Genomic DNA, 19,378 nt, shown 5'->3' with positions numbered 1-19,378 from the left:
AGACAATCCTTACATCTGTGCCTGGGAGACCTGTATTCCTCCCACTGCCATGAGCACCAAAGCCATAGCCACACCCAACATCCCATCTGTAGGAGACTCCCTGGCAGCCACATTCAGGAGAAAGGGGACCAAGTTATAGTGGAGGAGGGGAGGCATCTGGGCCTGGAAGGAGAAGTACAACCTGCCTCTTCCTGGTTCCATCTTCTTCTGCTTCCCACGTGTCTTCCAAAGGTATGATATAACTCCCAGGATCAACATCAACACCACAATAGCCACTACGATGAATGGTAGCAATCTAGCCACGTCCTGTCCAGATGAATCTGTTTCCCTCACACAAAAAATGAACAAAATTAAGGCAGGAGAGAACTTGAGATACCCATTTCAAAGGGGTACAGAGGGAGGAAATGCGTGTAGGGGCACAAAGTGGTCTGATGAAGAGGCTGAAGAGGGCGGACTATGGCAGGTCCACTCATTCAACCAGACACTGAGCTGCTGCTTGTGCCAGGGATACTGAGATCAACAAGACAATGTCCATTCCCATAAGCAGCTCGTCACCCAGGAGGCAAGACTGAGAAAATATCAATGGGCACATAAAAGAACCCTGCTGCAACAGTGGTTTACACCTGTGCTAGGGCTTCGGGAGGGCCTCCCAGAGGAGGTGTGGGTAGACTGAGTCTTGAGAGGGGATTAGGACTTTCCAGATATTCAGAGGAGGTCACTGCAGGAATGAGGAGCACCATGTTCAGGGAATGGCTGTGTCAAACGCCAGCCCTGGGAGTCACCAGCACCCCCACTGTGGCAGGACAGGGGCAGGCAGGGAGGAGGGTCAGAAGGAGGTAGGAGTCTGTGCCCAGAGGGCCTTTTGGCCATGCTAAGTGTTAGCTGAGGCTCAGGATGGGGTCAGGAGAGAAGGTCACAGGCAGTTTAAGTGACACTGACACACCAGACCCTCCCAAAGGTCCTGGAGGAAGAGAAGATGGGGCTGCACACAGGGTCCCGGTCATTCATTCATTCCGGGAACACTGGTTGTGAGCGAGCTTTGCCAGAAGCTGGCTTGGCACAGAGAGTCAAAGGATAACAAGACATGGCCTTGCCCTCAAGGTTGTCCAATCTACAGAGGGGACAAAGACACAAATCTATCATCACTGCTCAGTGTGGGGAGGCCACGGACAGCTCCCTAAGGAGGTGGTGCCTGAGGGCAGTACAGGCTACATCACTTGCAGGCCCTGTGCAAAAGGAACATGGGGAGCCCTTGTTCAAACTGAATAACAGCAGAATTTTAAACCAAGACCCTAAGTGTGGGGCCCTGCGCCACTACCCAGTCTTCACCCCACGAAGCCTGCCTGCCTCAGGGGAATCCTTCAGTAGCAGTAAGACAGGAAGGGAAGCACATAGGACTCTGAAGCCTCATGGGAGAGGACACAGCATGTCCAGAAGCTGAGAATCTTACACTGGCAGGACACATTCAGGGAACTACAGCCAGTGCTTTGATGTGAAGCAGGTATGTGAGACCAGCAATGTGGATGGAGGAATATCTAAGGTCCAAATCCTACTGGGGGGGCTGTCATCAGGTTCCCAAAGATGACACAGACAGTGACACAATCCAATCTGCTTTTGCAAAAGCTCACTCTGGATGCCCAGTGGAATAAAGATGGGGTGGGAGAGCCATAGGAAGGCTGCAGCCTGGACCAGGAGGGACATGGGGAGGGGGTTGGCAGAGGAGGGCATGGATGGGAGACATGATCAAAGGCAGAAGTGAGGTTACTGGGACTCCCAGACTTCTGAGTAGGTGACTAGGTGGACAATGATGCGAATACACATGGCAGAGAGAAAAGCCCAGACCCGCAGGCCCCCATGCTGCCTGAACTCCAGGTCCCCCTTCCCACTCACCTTGGGCACAGATGTCCCCAACATCTCTGGTGACAGTTTTCTGGTCCATGGGATTGCTGACCACACAGGTGAAGCTGGCATTGGGCTGACTCAAGGGTAGGCTTGCAGCCAGGGTCCAGGAGTCAAGGGCTGGTCCTGGTGTCCCTCTCTGCCTCAGCTCCAGGGGGAGGCCCCTGCTCTCCCAGGTCACGTTCAGGTCCCTTGTGGCCCCTGGGGCCCTACACTCCAGGGTGACGTTGCACCAGCCTGCTGCGATGGATGGTGACTGAGCCAGGATGTGCGGATGGGGCACGGGATCTGGGGCAGGAGGGGACAAAAGAAAAGAGCCTCATTTGTAGACAACATTACACACCGTACATTGTAATCATTTACTCACAGAAGCCATGTAGGTGCGGTACCCTGTAGATGTATAGCCTGCTCACCTCGTAGGAAAATGGCTGTGTTTTACAGATAAAACATAGTTTGCCTAAAGCTAAGCACTGAGCGGATGACAATAAGAAAAGGAACCCCTGAGTCAGCTCTGTGAGGTTTCAATAGATTGAACAAGTCTGAAAATCTCCCAAAGGAAACAAAGGCTGGACTCCACCTACTCAAGGCCCATTGTTTTGAATAAATTGGGGTCTTTCCTGGAAGGCCAGGAAGTCTGGGGCAGAAAGGCCTGTCCTGGCCCAGGGTCCTTCCCCTGCATCTCCAGCTGAGACGATGCCTGGGACTACACGGCCCTGTGGGGCAGGACTTCAGGCCAGCTCTGGGAGGCCAGAGACAGCCCCATGCTCCCAAAAGTAGACACATTTCTGGGAGATGCAGTGGCAGCGACAAGGAATGACATCTCCGAGTGTGTTTAGAACGCGCCACCGAACATGAGGTATGGACAGGAATAGAAGAGTCAGGGTGTAAGTCACTCTTAGAAAGCACATGGGACCTAACGCTGCAAACTCGCTCTCTCCATAGCAGGATACTTCCCTATGCAGAGAGGAACTTTAGTGAAAGAAAGACTTGGGTAAACAGCTGTCCTGAACAGTGTTGTGTGAATATTCTCCTAATCCTGTCAAGGCTTTGAGAGCTGGGTGTGCAGATTGTTGAGTGAGTGTGGCGCTGGGGCTGAGAGGAGAGGGGACAGGGAGGACTCGATATGCGTGGACTTCCAATTGTGGGAGACAGAGTAGTGGCCCCAAAGATTTCCACATTGTAGTCCTAGCAAACTGGTAATAGGTTACTTTAGGTGGCAGGGTTGGTAATCGGCTAACATGAAATGGGGAGATTATTCTGGATTATCTGGATGAGCCCAATGTAATCACAAGGACCCTTAGAAGTGACAGAAGGAGGGAGAGGAGGTCAGAGGGGTCAAAAGGACTCCACCCACCATTAATGGCTTTGAAGATGGAGGAAGGTGGCCACAGCCAAGGGAGGTGAACAGCCACTAGCCAGTGACAAAGGCAAGAACATGGATTCTCCCCTGGAGCCTCCAGAGAGGACACAGCCTGCCAACACCTGATTTAGCCCAGTGCAACCTGTGCCAGACTTCACACCTACAGATGCTGACATAGTACATTTTTGTTGTTTAAGCTTCTAATTCATCCTAATTTGTTCCAAAAACAATGGGAAACTTTTACACAAATTAATTAACATTAGTCCTAAAAACGATTATTAGTGTTATTGGAACAATTGCTATTTCACCCAATTTCCATTTCCTTAACCAAAACACTAAGGTGATTTTCTCCCTGGTATCGATCTCAGCTCTGGTCTCCATCTCTGGTGTCCACACTTGCCCTACTGTAGGGAAGGCGGTAGAGTCTGAAGGCTGTGTCTGAATGGAATCCTGCAACATGGGGCCAATGTGACAAGGGAGGAGGTCAGCCATGGGCTGGAGGGAGGGGTGTCACTCACCATAGACAGTAAGGTGGAAAAACTGCAAAACTTCTCTTCCTTCCGTTAACCTGGCTTGAGCTCGGTAATGCCCACTGTCCTCAAGGCACAGGTTGGAAATCCTCAGGGAGGCCAAGTTGGGCACCTGGACCCTCTGCCTGAATTTGTCCTGGAAGCTGAACCAGGTTGGAGAATGGACGCCTCTCTGGATTCGAAACAGGACTCTGTAGTCTGACTCCGGGGTAAAGCTCCAGCAGAGCTCCTCCAGCTCAGTTTCCAGAACTGCTCCTGTCTTCTGGGTCACACCAAACAAGACAGAACCTCCTCGGATCCCCTTCAGAGGAATGTGGGCTCTGGAGTCCTTAACGGCAGAGCCGTGTGCCCCAGGACTCTCAGCCACAGCACGGCAGACACCTGGACATCGGAAATGGAAACGGGAGTGTTTTCCCATCAAGAACAAATAAGAGAACCACGGAACTTTTCTTCCTAATTAAATACATCTAAAATTCTTCTTTCTAGAAAGGCAGCCAAGTACAATGGATTGGAAGTAATTCTGGGATCAAGTCTGGTTCTAGTGGAGTATTACCTTGAACAGGCTAAACTGCCTGTCAGTTTCCTTACTGTCCCACAATGATAGTATGAATTAAATGAGATCATAGATCAAAAGAACCTAGTACATTTTCCCGCACATGCTACGTGCATAAATGTAGGAGGCAGCTTCTAACGTGTCTCCCAAAGGTCTCTCCCTCCTGTGCACATCAATGTGTAATCCCTCCCCTGGAGTGTGGGTGCACCTAGTGACCTGCATAAAGAAACAGAATACAGCAAATTGAGGGGTGTTGCTTAGGGGTACCAAGTTATGCAAGACTGTGACTTCTGCCTTGCTCACTCTAGGGAAGCTCACTGCCATGCTGTGAGCTGCTCTATGGAGAAGCCCTTGGGGCAGGGGCCTGGGGGCCACCTGGGACCATACTTTGACTTCCTTCTGTAAGACCCTGAGCCACACCACCAGAAGTGTGACACAGAGCATGGTGCTGATTTGGGGCACTAAGTCCTGGGGTCGCAGGTCACGCAGTAGGTAACTAAAGCAGTAGTGATGGGTGATTGCCTTCGTCTTCCTGCTAGGAAGTGTCGCAGTCAGGGTAGGCTAGGCAGTCGTTGGTAACAGCAAGCACACAATGCAGGGCCTCAGAACAAAGGGAGATTGTATATTAGTCACCCTACATGTCCCTTAAGAAATAGTGACAGGGGTTGCATCCCACAGAGTTGTGGCCTCCACCACCTAGTTGGGGCACCACGTGGAACCGCAGCATCCTGACCCCCTGCTCTGCCCCCACAACAGGGAAGGGGCCACGTGGGGTTTTCACTGCATCGTTTCTGGACAGAACTGGTCACAGAGAGCCTGCTAACCGCCAGCGATTAAGAATGTGGGGGAGCAGGTGGGCAGTGTTGTGAATACTGTGTCCCTGTCACCAAGAGACCACGTCCCTAACCAGTCCCCAGGAGGCCCCTGGTCAGCCTTCCCAGGCGCTGTCTCTGCAGAGTCCAGACCAGTGGGCTCAACTGCCCAGTGCCGCCCCCTCCTGACCCTTGTGCGCCCATGAGACACAGCTCCAGGGAACCTGGGGACCCTCTGTCCTGCCTGGGGACCAAGGCAGAACTGATATGGACAGACCAACATGCCGTGGAGATAACTTGTCCTTGAAGGAAGAACAGTCTCCTCCTCTCAGCAGCTCAGGATCCACCCGGGTTGCCGCCGCCTGGCAAGGCGCCCTGTTCTCTCTCCACATCACCCAATTCTGCCTCATATCAGGCCCCACGCCTGGCTCTCACCGGAAATAGAGACTGGCTCATGCCACTGCTCAGATGTGGAAGTATTCCAGATATCTCATTGCTTCTACTTATTCACTGACTCAGGCCACCAGGCCCCTCCTCCCAGCCAGGCCTTCACCCCTCCCCTCAGCTCCCTCATGGGACCCCAACCTTGGCACCCCCAGTGCTGAGGCCACAGGCCTTCAGGACCCACATCAGTGAGTCGGGGGGCCAGGGCTCCACCCAGTCCTGCCCGGGGCCATCCAGGAGAAGCAGCAGGTATTCAGTCCCCAGCCACTTCTGTCTCCTCCAGCCCCTCCTAGCCCCTCCTCCCACATGCCCTACCCCTGACACCGTGTCCAGGAGATCTGCCACAGGCACCACGCTGTCCGCAGGGCACATGGACTCCCGGCCCACAGAACGTCACTGAGGGGAGCTAGATGAGGCTGCACTGCCAGGCACCTCTAAACATGCCAGGTCACAAAGCCCAATAGTCAGTAGCCACAGGGACAGAAGCTCTCCCTCTCCCAGCTGCAGCTCCTGCTTTAGTGCTCCCACGGGATCATGTTTCAGGATTCCCAGTGTCTCAGTGGGCAGCAGTCCAGTCTAACCCATTCTAGCATGATATGCTGGCTGGGGGATGGGGACAGGTGACACCCACTGAGTAGAGGCTGCAGGGAGAAGGGGTTCCAGCCTGGTGTGGTCTCAGGCCAGAAGAGGCCGAAGCCGCAGGGACTGCAGCAGAGACCCCCTTTCAGCTCATGCACGTGGCCTCTTCCCAGGGCAGCTATCTCAGAACCAGAAATTCGGGCTGCCGGCCAGACGTCATGGCTCACGCCTGTAATCCTAACACTCTGGGAGGCGGAGGTGAGCGGATTGCTCCAGGTCAGGAGCTCAAAACCAGGCTGAGCAACAGCGAGACCCTGTCTCTACTATAAATAGAAAGAAATTAATTGGCCACCTAATATATATAGAAAAAATTAGCTGGGCATGGTGGCGCATGCCTGTAGTCCCAGCTACTCGGGAGGCCGAGGCAGTAGGATTGTTTGAGCCCAGGAGTTTGAGGTTGCTGTGAGCTAGGCTGACGCCACGGCATTCAACTCTAGCCTGGGCAACAAAGTGAGACTCTGTCTCAAAAAAAATAAAATAAAAAAGAAATTCGGACTGCCCATCCTCAGCACAATGAGCTCCCTTACTGCACCCTAACACCTATACCACCACCACTCCACACACCTATATTCACTACAGAAAGGCACTTTGCAGTCTTAAAAACACTAAAGGTCTAATTTCTCCTTCCTTCCCCCAAAATGAGACTCACTCACTCTGTATTTTCATAATAACTAGAGGACATTTTTTTATGACTTTTTTCAAGATGATTTTTTGTTCATTTATTTAAAGATTCATCTAGCAATATTTATTCATAAAGAAGAAAAAACACCAACACAAATTTAGTCTCCATCCCTGCTCCCAATGATGCATGTGAGGTGAGGTTACAAACATATTTACCAAAATCTAGGGTTCCCCAGTCAGGGGGCACATTCTTGCAGGAAGGGGGGCTGTTATGGATTGAATTGTGTTCCTCAGAAAAGATACGTTGAAGTCCTAAACCCAGAACCTCAGAAGGTGACATTCTTTGGAAATAGAGTCTTTGTAGATAGAGTCAAGTTAAGGCGAGGTCATCAGGCTGCGGCCACCTCCAATGTGACAGGCGTCCTTATGAAAGGGGGAAACTTATTCGCAGACGCCGACATGCACGGAGGGAAGCCGATGGCAAGGGACACAGGGAGGAGGCACGGGCAGTTGAGGATGGACCGACGCAGCTGCAAGACAGGGAACGGCACAGACTGCCAGCAAACACCAGAAGCTGGGAAGGGGGAGGAAGGATTCCCCTGTTATGGACTGAATATCTGTGTTGCCCCCGAATTCACATGTTGCAGTTTTAACACCCAGCGTGGCTTTACTTGGAGATGCGGCCTCTAATGAAGGGAGGGTACGTGAGGTCACAAGGGTGGGGCCAATCCAATAGCATTAGTGTCCTTATAAGAAGAGTCACCAAAGAGCAAGCGAGCCCGCCCTCCCCATGCACACGCACTGAGGAAAGGTCACGTGAGGACACGGATAGGAGGCAGGCTTCCGCTAACCAGGCAGAGAGCCCCACCAGCAATTGAATTGGCTGGAACCTTGATCCAATAGCCCCCAGAACTGTGAGAAAACAAATTTCTCTTGTTTGTTAGTGTAGACTGAGCTGACTGCTACAGCCATGTAGGTTTCAAAGTTGACTAACACACCCCTATAGGATTCAAAGGGAGCTTGGCCCTGACAAACACCTTGATTTGAGGCTTTCAGCCTCCAGAAGTGTGTGACAGTCAATTTCCACTCTTCTAGCCACTGTGATTGATGTCTGTTAGGACAGTCCTGGGAAAGGAATACAAAAGCTCAGGAAGGGTGGCAGCGAGGAACTACATGTTGACACTATGAATGATTCCTGAGGAACCAGGGCAGAGCCCTTGGCAAGCACATCACATGAGGTGTCAGCTCGGGACTGAGACAGGCCTGGGATCAAGTTCCACATCCACCCTTTACTGGCTGAGTGATCTCTACCAGGGTCCTAAAATCTCTAGCCCTTGAGTTCTCACATATGGACACTGGGGATAATAACCGCCAGTGCTGTTAGGGCTCCTACGAGAGCCATATATATATATATTTTTTTATATTTATATATTTTTTTAATATATTTTTAAAAGCCCTCAACAATATACCTTTAGATATTATGATCATTACTATTAATAGGGCCCACCTGCTATGGAATTGCCACACTTACTGTACCTGGATTTCTCCTGCTGTTTCCGGGCCTGGGAAAAGAAGTCGCCCATCCCCCATGATCATTGCTCCCAGTCTCTACATTTCAGCAGCTGCGTCCGATACCAAATGTCTAATCGTCCTCAGGACAGGAGATTGCATTTCAGTAATACCAAGTGGCTTTTAATTTTTTAATTTTAATCAGATTATACATTCACACGGTTTATGATGGAGGAGACAACAAAGGAGATTGAAAATGAAGTCTCTCCTATCTCTGGCTCCCACTGTCCGGTTCCCTCTCCCAAGGCAGCACCATCATCCGGGTCCTGGCAGCCACCGGAGACGGTCCACACACTCACAGGCACAGTGTGCGTCTCCACAGACACAGCACGCTCTGTGCACCCACCTCTCCTTGCCTTTCTCGTAGCAGCGCTGTGCACGCCATGTCACATGGACTGTCTACACCCCGTGCCTCGTGGGGCTCTCGTCCCCGCTGCTTCTGATGTCCCAGTGCCTGCTCGCCACCACCCACAATGTGGCACTGCACATCCCAGTATCTCAGCCTCTCACACACGATGTGTATGAATTAGGAAAATCATCAGGGTGACTCTCGTGGGTCAAAGGCACATACATCTGAACTTTTGACCAATATTATTAAGTATCCCCAAAGAGTGATTCTTTCTATACTCCTACCACTAATGCTTAGGTTGCTCACCAATACATAATGGTCAAACGTTTTGTCCCTTGTCAAATTCAATAAGAAAAAATTATATCTCACTGTCATTTCAATGGACATTTCCTCTATACATGAAATTCATCAATATCATCATTTCATATTAAGTCATTTATTGCCCTATCAACTGTCTCCTAATGTCCTTTCTCATTGTTTCCATTAGTTTCTATGAGTTAGATATATGCTATAAAATTAGCCTTTTCTCTAACATACATGATATAATTGTTTTATAGTTTTGTTTGACCTTCACCTAGGGACTATTGGCCTTGCCAAAATGGTACTTTCTTGAAGTCAGATATATTAAATTTTTACAACTTCTTAATTTCATATCTTGCTTAAAACCATAGCTCCCATTTCAAAGGTAGATTTTTAGTTCTGTCTTGTTTTCAAGTACATTTATGATTTTAATTTTCATGTTTACTCGTAGATCCACCCAAATTTACTTTGCAGTCAGCTAGATGACATAGTTGGATAGTATGACAGAGTGGCCAAAAGATTGAACTTTACAGCCAGTGACATTTAAATCCAGGGGCTTCACTTTCTGGCCATGTGAACTTGAGCAATTATTTAAGTTCTCTGGTTTTGACTTTCTCATCTGGTAAATGGAAATAATAGCAGTACATACCTCATTGGACTATTCTTTGGACCTGAATAGAGAAAAGTTTTCAGCAAATGATCCAATAAGCGTTCTATTAATACTAGCTGCTCTCATTATCATGATGAACGTCGTGTGCCCAAGCACACCTGCGGCAGAACCAGACGTTCCCAGTTCCCAGGCCGGTGCCCTTTCCTTCCCCGCAGCTGTCCCTCTCAGGGGTCCCCTCCTGGGAACAGGAGGGGCTCCAGGGAGTGAAATATCTGTGGGTTCAATTCCATAGTTGGCTGCAGGATATCAAGGTCTAGGTCCTTTTTACCAAAGCCCTGAGTTTAAAAGGAAATTCAGGCCAGGCGCAGTGGCTCACGCCTGTAATCCTAGCACTCTGGGAGGCCAAGGCGGGCGGATCGTTTGAGCTCAGGAGTTCAAAACCAACCTGAGCAAGAGCGAGACCCTGTCTCTACTATAAATAGAAAGAAATTAATTGGCCAACTAATATATACAGAAAAAATTGGCCAGGCATGGTGGTGCATGCCTGTAGTCCCAGCTACTCGGGAGGCTGAGGCAGAAGGATCACTGGAGCCCAGGAGTTTGAGGTTGCTGTGAGCTAGGCTGACGCCATGGCACTCACTCTAGCCTGGGCAACAAAGTGAGACTCTGTCTCAAAAAAAAAGGGAAATTCATTTGTCTGTGTCTGCACACAGCCGTCATCAACTCCCATGTTACCAAGGAAATAAGGACATCTGTGTAGCTGGGAGAGTGGTAAAGATAAAGGCAAGGACAGAACACTTGTTTGCCCAAGCTTGGCCTCAATAAATTTTGTATTATTAACTCTATTTGACTTGTTCATTTTCTCCTTTCCTCTATAGGTTGTGCTGTAATATACTAATAAAAGTATTATATGTTATATTGAAAACTATTCTACAGGATATGGAGCTACTTAAAGGGAAAGGTCAAAATGGGCCTCATCCCAAAAGAAAGTACCCTCCTACCGGTTCCCTCATTAATTCATGAGCAAAATACAAGTGTCCTTTAACATCTCCATCGGCCATGTCATTCAGAGCTAATAACATGTTTCAAAGTACAATTCTTGATAGAACAATGGACACCAAAAGTAAGTGGTCCATTTAATGTAGGACCGAAAAAAACAGCTGTCATTTCCAAGGGGAAAGACAGGACAACTGGACTTGCTGTGACACTATTTCATTCTCCAAGGGGAAACCTTCCTAAGGCAGTTTCATAGACAATTCTGGTAAAAACAGGGTTTGTCTTTCTCCCTGCCAGCATTGTAAGAAGGATCATCGAGAAAAAATCTAGTGTTTTCTGCTAAACAGACAGGAACTGAAAAGGGTTGGCTGAGGCTTTTACTAGCTGCCTCTAAAAGCCCAGCTGCAGCTGCCTTCCTGAGTGTGGTCTGCACCCACATTGTCACACTCTGTGGGAGGGTGACCATGTCCTTTAGCACGTGGTCTGTGGGCAGTGGCCCCCACACCCCTCTCAGAAGCAGAGGCAGAGACACATGAGGGTCAGGTGGAGAAGGCTGGAAGAGGAGGATCCCCTTCCTCCACAAAGGGCTGAGGAAGTGGCCATGGGGACTGCCCAGGGTCTTGTCTCTGAGGAAGACCTAAACAGGCTCACCACTCTCAGTCCCTGTTGGGCCACAGGAATGGGCCAGGACAGCATGGGAGACACAGACAGAGCAGAGGCCTTCCCTTAGCCACAGGAGAGTCCTGTCTGGGCAGAGTCACTGAATTCCAGAATGTCACAGTGGGGAGGGCCCTCAGACATGACCTGCCCAAGACCCTCCTTTTACAGAGGAGGGGGAAGCCCAGGGGCTGGAGCTTTCCTGGCCTAGGCAGGGCAGAGCTAGACCTGGAGCCCATTTTCCTCTCCCAGCCCAGGGCCTCCCCTGCTCAGTGGGGCCTGGGAGCACTGCCAGCCCCCACACCCTCCCCAGCTCAGCCCCTCCCACCCTCCCCAGTTCAGCCCCTCCCTGGCCTGTAGTCTGATCCCACCAGGGACCCAGCAGCTGCTGGAGTTTCAAACTCAACTTCCCTCTCCTGGGAAGGGGAAGCAAGTACTTTGAGAGGCTTAGCTGAGCAGGGCTTCTGGCTAGCTAAGGGTTAAAGCCAGCCTGGCCCACTCCCCAGTTCCTGGAAGAGGGAACCAGGGACAGGGGGCTCAGCCCTCAGGCTGCCAGGGGATCCGCCCAGCAGGTGGGCGGGGAGCACAGCTGCAAGGAAGATAAAGAAGAGGGAAGGGAGGCAAGGGACTCTCTGTTCTACAGAACTGCTAATCCTGAAGAAGAGGAAAAAACAAGCCAGGGAGCATGTGGTCATTTATTATACAAAAATCCATTTAAATCTCATAAAATTTAACACTGTGTCATCAACATAAAGTTTCTTTCATTTGTCTGACACACATCCCATCACCACACTCACAAACCAACAGCAATGCCCTCTCAACCCCTGTGTGACACCCAAACTCCGTGTCTTGGTGCTGTCTCCACTGGCCCCATGTCCCTGCAGCCACATGCAGACCCTTTCTTCTCCAGCTCCCCGCCAGCAGCCACTGGGTGGGCACTCAGGAAATGCTGTCATGGTCAGGCTGACCAGTCTCCACAGTGGAGGCCACCCTCACTGGCGCTGCCTGCATTTCTAAGAAAGTGCAGTGTGTGCTGAGCCACCCTCAGGCCCGACCTGCCCTTCACGTTCACCTTCCAAGCACAAATCCAGGAAGGGTTCAGGGGTCTAAGAATGATAAGGACAAATTCTTCATTACCTCCCTCACCATCACTCCTTCTTCACCCATCCCTCCCCAAGTCAAGGCTGAACTTGAACAGGGGACAACCCAAAACCAAAGAAGAAATGAACCCAACTGTGGAGCTCCATGAATTGCTATAGAGTAGTTTCTGGGAGATGTTCCTTCTGAGGATGGGCTCTGTCCAAACTCCACTGCTAGGGTCTGTCTCATTGACTACCAGGGAGGGCAGGCCTTTCGGGAAAACCAAATTCACTCCTCCCCACTTCCTGTTGGACCTCCAGAGAATCACTTTCGTTTTCTGGACACAGACAGCCGATCCCTAAAATTAGGAATTTTAAGTCCTTTCTTTTTCTTTTCCTTCCTTCCTTCCTCCCATTTTTTCTTTCTGTTTCTTTGTTTCTTTAAAATTCCTTCAGTACCAGTGCTTACAGAGAAAACTCTATACAATTGAGCATATTTCTCCAAGTTAACAATATTGTGGAAGTGAAGAAAGCCTACATTTTGCTGTCGACAGAAAGTTACTGATTTAAACAGGATCTAACCCAGTGCTATCCCAAAGCTCATCTTTGCTTCCAGAAGTCCTGTTTTACAAGTGCTTTCTAATCCATTAAATTTCACATACTTCCCTGCAAGTTAAATCAGTGCTGAAATATTAAAACAAAAATATTAACAATAAAAGCTTTCACAAAAATTCATATTTACTAGAACTTATTTTTTCATTAGCTTTTATTTAATATTATTATTTGTATAATCATATGATATTTCATAAAGCAATGAGTATGACAGACAGCCTAGATCAGGTCATTCTACTTTCTTCCTCTCCATTTTCCCTCCCCGATTTCATGGCCTCCTCTAGCCCAGGTTAGCAATCTACTGGTTCTTCCACATCGTTAGCATGTTCTTAGAAACATGTGGGTGCATAGACACCCTTAAATTTTGGAGGCTGATTTCCTTGTATAAAACAAAGATTTCATTGTATTTAGTTTCCTGAATCTTCCTGATGGAGATTCATACATTTTACTTCATGAAAACTGAAAATTCCTCCCAGACAACTGGAACATTTGCATTTTTAGGCCTGCATAATACTCCATGGTACACATACTCTCAATTTCTTCCATCACTCCCAATTGCTGGGCATCTCCTCTTTTTTGTCCAGATTTTTCCCCAGAACAGGGCTGTGATGGACATGGTTTCATCTGAGGTCTCCAGAGTCTGAGCAGCATTTCAGGGTGGAGGAGAGGCCACCCACAGGGGTGAGAAAGGGCATAGCCTATAGGACTCTTTATACCTGAGATGGCAAATCCTTTTTAACATTTTCAGATGGAACTAATGCCAATTACACAAGCACTTTTAAGATAAACCTGAGACTTCCAAGGGCCTCTCCTCTGAGATGATCTGCCTGGAGCTGAGCCCCAAGCAGAGGGGTGCCCCTCCACTCGCCTTTCCAGTGGAGCTCAAGCAGCCCAGACCAGAGGAGCTTCTTGCAGCTCAGACACTGGGGTTCTAGGATACCGCTGAGTTCCAGGCCAGCAGTACCCTATTTCAACCCTTTACCCCCAGGATGCAGCTATTTTATCTCTCTGCATCCCTCTTTCTAGGCAGTTCCCGGTTCTCTGGGCTTCCCTGCTAACAGAGAAGTGGCCTGCCGTCCCAAGATAAGGTCCCCTTAATTCAGGCAAGGCTGCCGCAGCTCCTTTCCCACCCTACTCATCACCAAAAAAACATTTCATTCTTTCTGTTTACCCTGACCTGCAGCTGAATATGCTGCATTTGCCAATTTTAACAGAGTGGTCTTCGCCTTCTGTTCCCAAAAGACATCAGAACCAGAACAGCCCTTCCAATAATCACAGGCCCAGCTATCTCAGCCCCACACAATTGCTCTGCCTCCAGGGACCCCAGGCTACTCACTGAGGAGGAGGCTGATGAACCCCAGGAGACTGGAGGCCCCGCAAGGCGGGTGGTCCTCTGAGCAGGGCCCCATGCCCGCTGCCTGCAAGCCTGGTCAGCTACAGCGGAAACATTAAAAAGGGAAGAAACAGCTTGCACAAACAAGCTGCCCCACCCCCAAGGGCGGGACTAATGAGTTATTATGCCCATAATGCTAGCGAGAGAGCATTGAGCATTTATCGTGCACATTCAATAAGCAATTACAGAGAAATGCATTCAGTTATCAGGTATGAAACGTCTGATTTCCTAAAGTGCTAAGTTTGACAGTTGATATCTCTGACATTTCACTTTACACTTCTTGTTTTATTTTTATTGTGAAGGTACATCCTCCTTCTTTCAGATGCATAGTTTGGCTTGTGGTTATCTTTCAAAGTTCTTATTAGAGCAATTTTTGTGAAACCATGGGTAAGGCAAAAATCCATTTTCTTTACAACTATGAGTTCCATTATGGGAACTAATGCTGCACAGACAGCTCAAAATATCAGCGAACTATTTGGGAAGAATGTGGCTAATGAATGCACAGTACATCAATGGTTTGAGAAGTTCTGTTCTACTTAGTTTAATCTTGAAAATGAGCCATGTGGGTAACCTGAGACCAAGGTGCATGATGAAGAGCTAAAAGCTTTAGTGGAAGCGAATCCATCTCAACTTATGCATAAATTAGCACCAAAGTTTGGTATTACTATTCCAACAATATTGGACCACTTGAAACAAATCATTAAGGTCAAGAAGCTGGATGGATGGGTGCCGCATGAATTAAAAGAGCATCAGAAGAGAAATCGTCTCGAAGCTTGCCTTTGTTTGCTGTCACAACATAAAGGTGAACCATTTCCACACCATGTTGTTACCTGTGATGAAAAATGGATTCTTTGTAACAATAGCAATCACACAACAATAGCACAATGGTTGGATAAAGACAAAGTGCCGAAACACAGTCCAAAACCAAATATTCATCAAAAAAAGCTAATGGTGTGTGTTTCCCGGTCCAGCGCTGGTATTATCCACTACAGTTTCATGAAACCTGGTCAAGCAATTACAGCGATGTCTACTGTAACCAGCTGGATGAAATGATGATGACACGTGCAATTAAGCAGCCGAGATTGGTCAATAGAGACAGGCCCATCCTCTTGCAAGGCAATGCTCCAACACATGTTGCACAAACAGCGCTGCTCAAACTACAGAGACTGGACTTGGAAACACTCTGTCATTCACCATATTCACCAGACCTTGCACCAACTGACTACCACTTCTTACAAGTGTTGGACCACTTCTTTCTTGCAAGGAAAAATATTCAACTCTCAACAAGCTGTGGAAAACACCTTTTGCAATTTCATTGCCACTCGCTCTCTAGTATTCTTAAATGCTGGAACAAGCTACCATTAAGATGGCAAAACTGTGTCCATAGTATAGGTGCATACTTCGATTAATTGTACTGCTTCTGGTTTAAGATACAATAAACTAAACTCTTGATTTGAAATCGAACATTTCATATTTAATCACCAAATATAACCTCAGGCTGTGATGCGCCTGACATTATGTTGACGAGGTCCCCGTCCCTGCAGTCACAGCCAGCCTGATGCTCTCACACATGCCCTCCCCTGGTGCTTACCTGCTTACCTGGGTTCGCAGCTCAGCCCTAGGCTACCCCAGTCACCAACAAGTCACTCTCGTACAGCAAAGATGAGCTAGGCTCTGCCTAAGTTTGGTGCTTTCCTCCTTCCATTCAATAAGTCCAAGTCCTGTTCTCTCGCTAAAATATCACCTGTTGAAAATGTCAACCGAAGTTCTGCTGACTAAGAAGCTCTGAGCAAAAGAACAAAGCTCTTTGTGGAGCGTGTCAACTGTGAAGAGCCCTATGCAAATATTAGCATTAACCTTCTGCTGGCAGCCATATGGTTTCGTTGGTGGCCACTAATGTTAGTCATCCTCTGAACACACTCAAGGCAAAGCTAAACCCCCACAGAAGCTGACAGGCTCTTGGCTGGATTGAACCATGACTTTCCCCCTAAGCTTCTAGCAACCCTGCTCCTGCTGTCTCAGATGAGTGGGCCAGAGAAGTACACACTCCCTCTGTCACAGCCTCAGCCGGCTCACACTCACCACCACCTACCAAGGTTCAAAACCTGGTTACTTCTCTCCAAACCTGGGCAGACCCCAACATTCAAGAGCTCACCTCCCATTCCTGTGGGGGCTGCACCATCCCCCTAACCACTGGGCAGTGCCACCTTCTCCTGCCCGCTGAGGCTCCCCCTGCGGCTGCTCAGGCAGAACACCCCCAAGGGTCATCTGCAGGCTGGCCCCATGGCTCAAGGCAGTCAGGTCGCTGTGTATTAACCCACTTAATGGATGTGAAACCAGAGACCTAGGGGGATTATGTGACCTGTAAAAGGCCACCCAGCTAATGAAAGGACAAGGTCTGTGTTAGGGTGTGAAGTATATGTTGGGGGTAGAAAGAATTCTCAGATAGCGACTAGGATATACGAAAGTAAAAGTTTATTTATTTCCTGAGGAAGACAGAGAGGGAGGAGGGCCATGACACACAGAGGGAGGAAAGAAGTGTTGGGCAGCCAGGAAAGTTGTTTGGAGCTTTTAAAGGGTAGAAATGGCTTTTTTTCTCTGCTACAGGGGACTGATAACAAAAGTGGCTGTGAAGCTGATGTGTTGGCTTCTTCTTTTTCTCACATAACAGACTGAGAGCAGAAATGTGTTTCTCGTTTTGTTGTTGTTGTTGTTGTTGTTGTTTTGAGACGGAGACTTGCTAGAGTGCCCTGCCATCAGCCTAGCTCACAGCAACCTCAATCTCCTGGGCTCAAGCAATCCTCCTGCCTCAGGCTCCTGAGTAGCTGGGACTACAGGCATGCACCACCATGCCCGGCTAATTTTTTGTATATATATTTTTAGTTGGCTAATTAATTTCTTTCTATTTTTAGTAGAGACAGAGTCTCACTCAGGCTGGTTTTGAACTTCTGACCACGAGTAACCCACCCGCCTCAGCCTCCCAGAGTGCTAGGATTACAGGCATGAGCCACCATGCCCGGCTTCTCCTTTCTTCTTGATACCAAGAGGAACCCGGTACTGCCTCTTCTTGAGGATCAGGGGAAGCTCACAGTCCCATTGTCCACTGAGGAACTTTCTTAAGGCTGAGAAATTTGTCAGAGATGACAAGTGAGTCCATACAGGTTTTAGTTAAACAAAGTCTAGTTGTGTTGTGAGTATATTTCTCTTATTTTCTGTTTGGTGTCTTATTTTCTTCTGTTGCATAGGTTTTCAGTAAGACTGCCTTTCAGTGTGGACTCCTGACAAGCAGCTCAGGGCTCACCCCCCCCCCCAAACGTGGCATCTGGTCTCCCATCCTACTGTGTGGCCTCAAACAAGTCACCTGGAGTCCAGTCTGTCCTCTCCCCCAAGACGGTACTGTGGAGTCCCAGACAAGAGAATATTCAAGATTGGCTTCATTCCCCCTTCTCCACCTAGTAATGGGAAAGTCACTTCAAAAGGCAGTCCAGGAGTTCCAAGGTCAGAAACTTCTCACATGGAATCAAAATCTGGGCAGCTCATCCATGGGTCACCTCAGGGCAATGGGGATCAAGTCTCACATGCACAAGCACCACCACTTTTCCCATGTCTACAGCCGTCCAGAATGGACTGCTCCTCTGAGAAGCAGGTCTCTTCCCTGACTGCCCTGCCTGTGTGAAAGAGAAGAGCCATCAGCCCGCCCTGCAAGGTTTGCAGTGGAGCCTCCAGGCAGCCTGGAAGCAGGGCTGGGGACAGGATCAGACAGCAAGAGGGGCACACTAACAGTCAGCAGCCCACACTGCCCATGCCTTCCTCCTTCCCTCTTCCTCTATAACCTAACTTCTTCCCAATTTTGGGTAAAAGAAAAAAAAAATAACAAGATGATGGGTGGGGTAGTTTCAAGGGCTCATTTAGAAAGATGAAATTACAGGCAACATTTACTGTCTTGGCAATCTGAGGAAGGAAATAACCATTGATGCAAACAATAGCGTAATTAAATTCTTAAGAAAAACTTTGACATATTCCTGGAAATCTACAAGTCCAGGCACATGCATGGTCACAAAAGGTCTGAGAAGGCCCTAGTCCCTCACCTCTGGCTGACTTTGGGGCTTTGCAGAGCAGGAAATAAAGTCTATTAGAGAGTTGTCTACTGCCTGGATGACTACAGAAAACAAGGGCGACATACAGAAAAAAAGCATAGGATCAATGTCACACTAAGTAGAGAATATCAATAAAGATATAGAAATCATAACAACAAAGAACCAAGTAAAAATTCCAGAGTTGAAGAATATAATGACAAAAATGAAAAAATCACTTAGAAGGGCTCAACAATAGATATGAGCAGGCACAAAAATAATCAGTGAACTTGAAGATTTCAGAATTTAAATTATCTAGTCTAAGGAATAGAAAGAAAAAAGTGAAGAAATACAAACCCAGAAATAAAGACCCAGAAAACACTGAGAGACTTATCATTTCAGCCATTTAGTAAAGTCTCTGCCAAAAATAGCAGAGTATATATAACAGTTCAGTAGCCACACACAATAATACACATGTAGCATAATTAGTTCAGAAATGTAAGGAAACAAATTTAAACAGAAATGACAGTAAAGGCCGGGCCATGGGGCTCATTCCTGTAATCCTAGCACTCTAGGAGGTTGAAGCAGGAGGATTGCTTGAGGTCAGGAGTTCAAAACCAGCCTGAGCAAGAGCGAGACCCCGTCTCTACTATAAATAGAAAGAAATTAATTGGCCAACTGATATATATATATATATAAAATTAGCCGGGCATGGTGGCACATGCCTGTAGTCCCAGCTACTCGGGAGGCTGAGGCAGGAGGATTGCTTGAGCCCGGGAGTTTGAGGTTGCTGTGAGCTAGGCTGACACCACAGCACTCTAGCCTGGACAACAAAGCGAGACTCTGTCTCAAAAAAAAAAAAAAAAAAAAAAGGAAAGAAAA

The 19,378-nt window shown here is 48.3% G+C and overlaps 1 protein-coding gene across 2 annotated transcripts in view; it reads right to left on the bottom strand.

The window, feature by feature from the left end:
- Positions 1-19,378, bottom strand: part of LOC105873096 (SLAM family member 8-like) — a 215,728-nt gene that overhangs the window by 1,327 nt on the left and 195,023 nt on the right. Inside the window, exons 2-5 of one of the 2 annotated variants that reach the window (XM_012767660.3) lie at positions 14,367-14,452; positions 3,778-4,170; positions 1,891-2,187; positions 186-320 (exon numbers count right to left, since the gene is read on the bottom strand). In XM_012767660.3, the coding sequence (XP_012623114.2) occupies positions 186-320; positions 1,891-2,187; positions 3,778-4,170; positions 14,367-14,439 (898 nt within the window). In that variant the 5' untranslated portion in view covers positions 14,440-14,452. Of the gene's footprint in view, positions 1-181; positions 321-1,890; positions 2,188-3,777; positions 4,171-14,366; positions 14,503-19,378 lie in introns of those variants that run through there. The other variant, XM_012767661.3, reaches the window with a different exon arrangement.

This window comes from Microcebus murinus, chromosome 2, assembly GCF_040939455.1.
Source record: "Microcebus murinus isolate Inina chromosome 2, M.murinus_Inina_mat1.0, whole genome shotgun sequence".
NCBI lineage: Eukaryota > Metazoa > Chordata > Mammalia > Primates > Cheirogaleidae > Microcebus > Microcebus murinus.
Note: the sequence above shows the minus strand (reverse complement) of the source record. Positions and strands in the feature narration are given on the sequence as shown.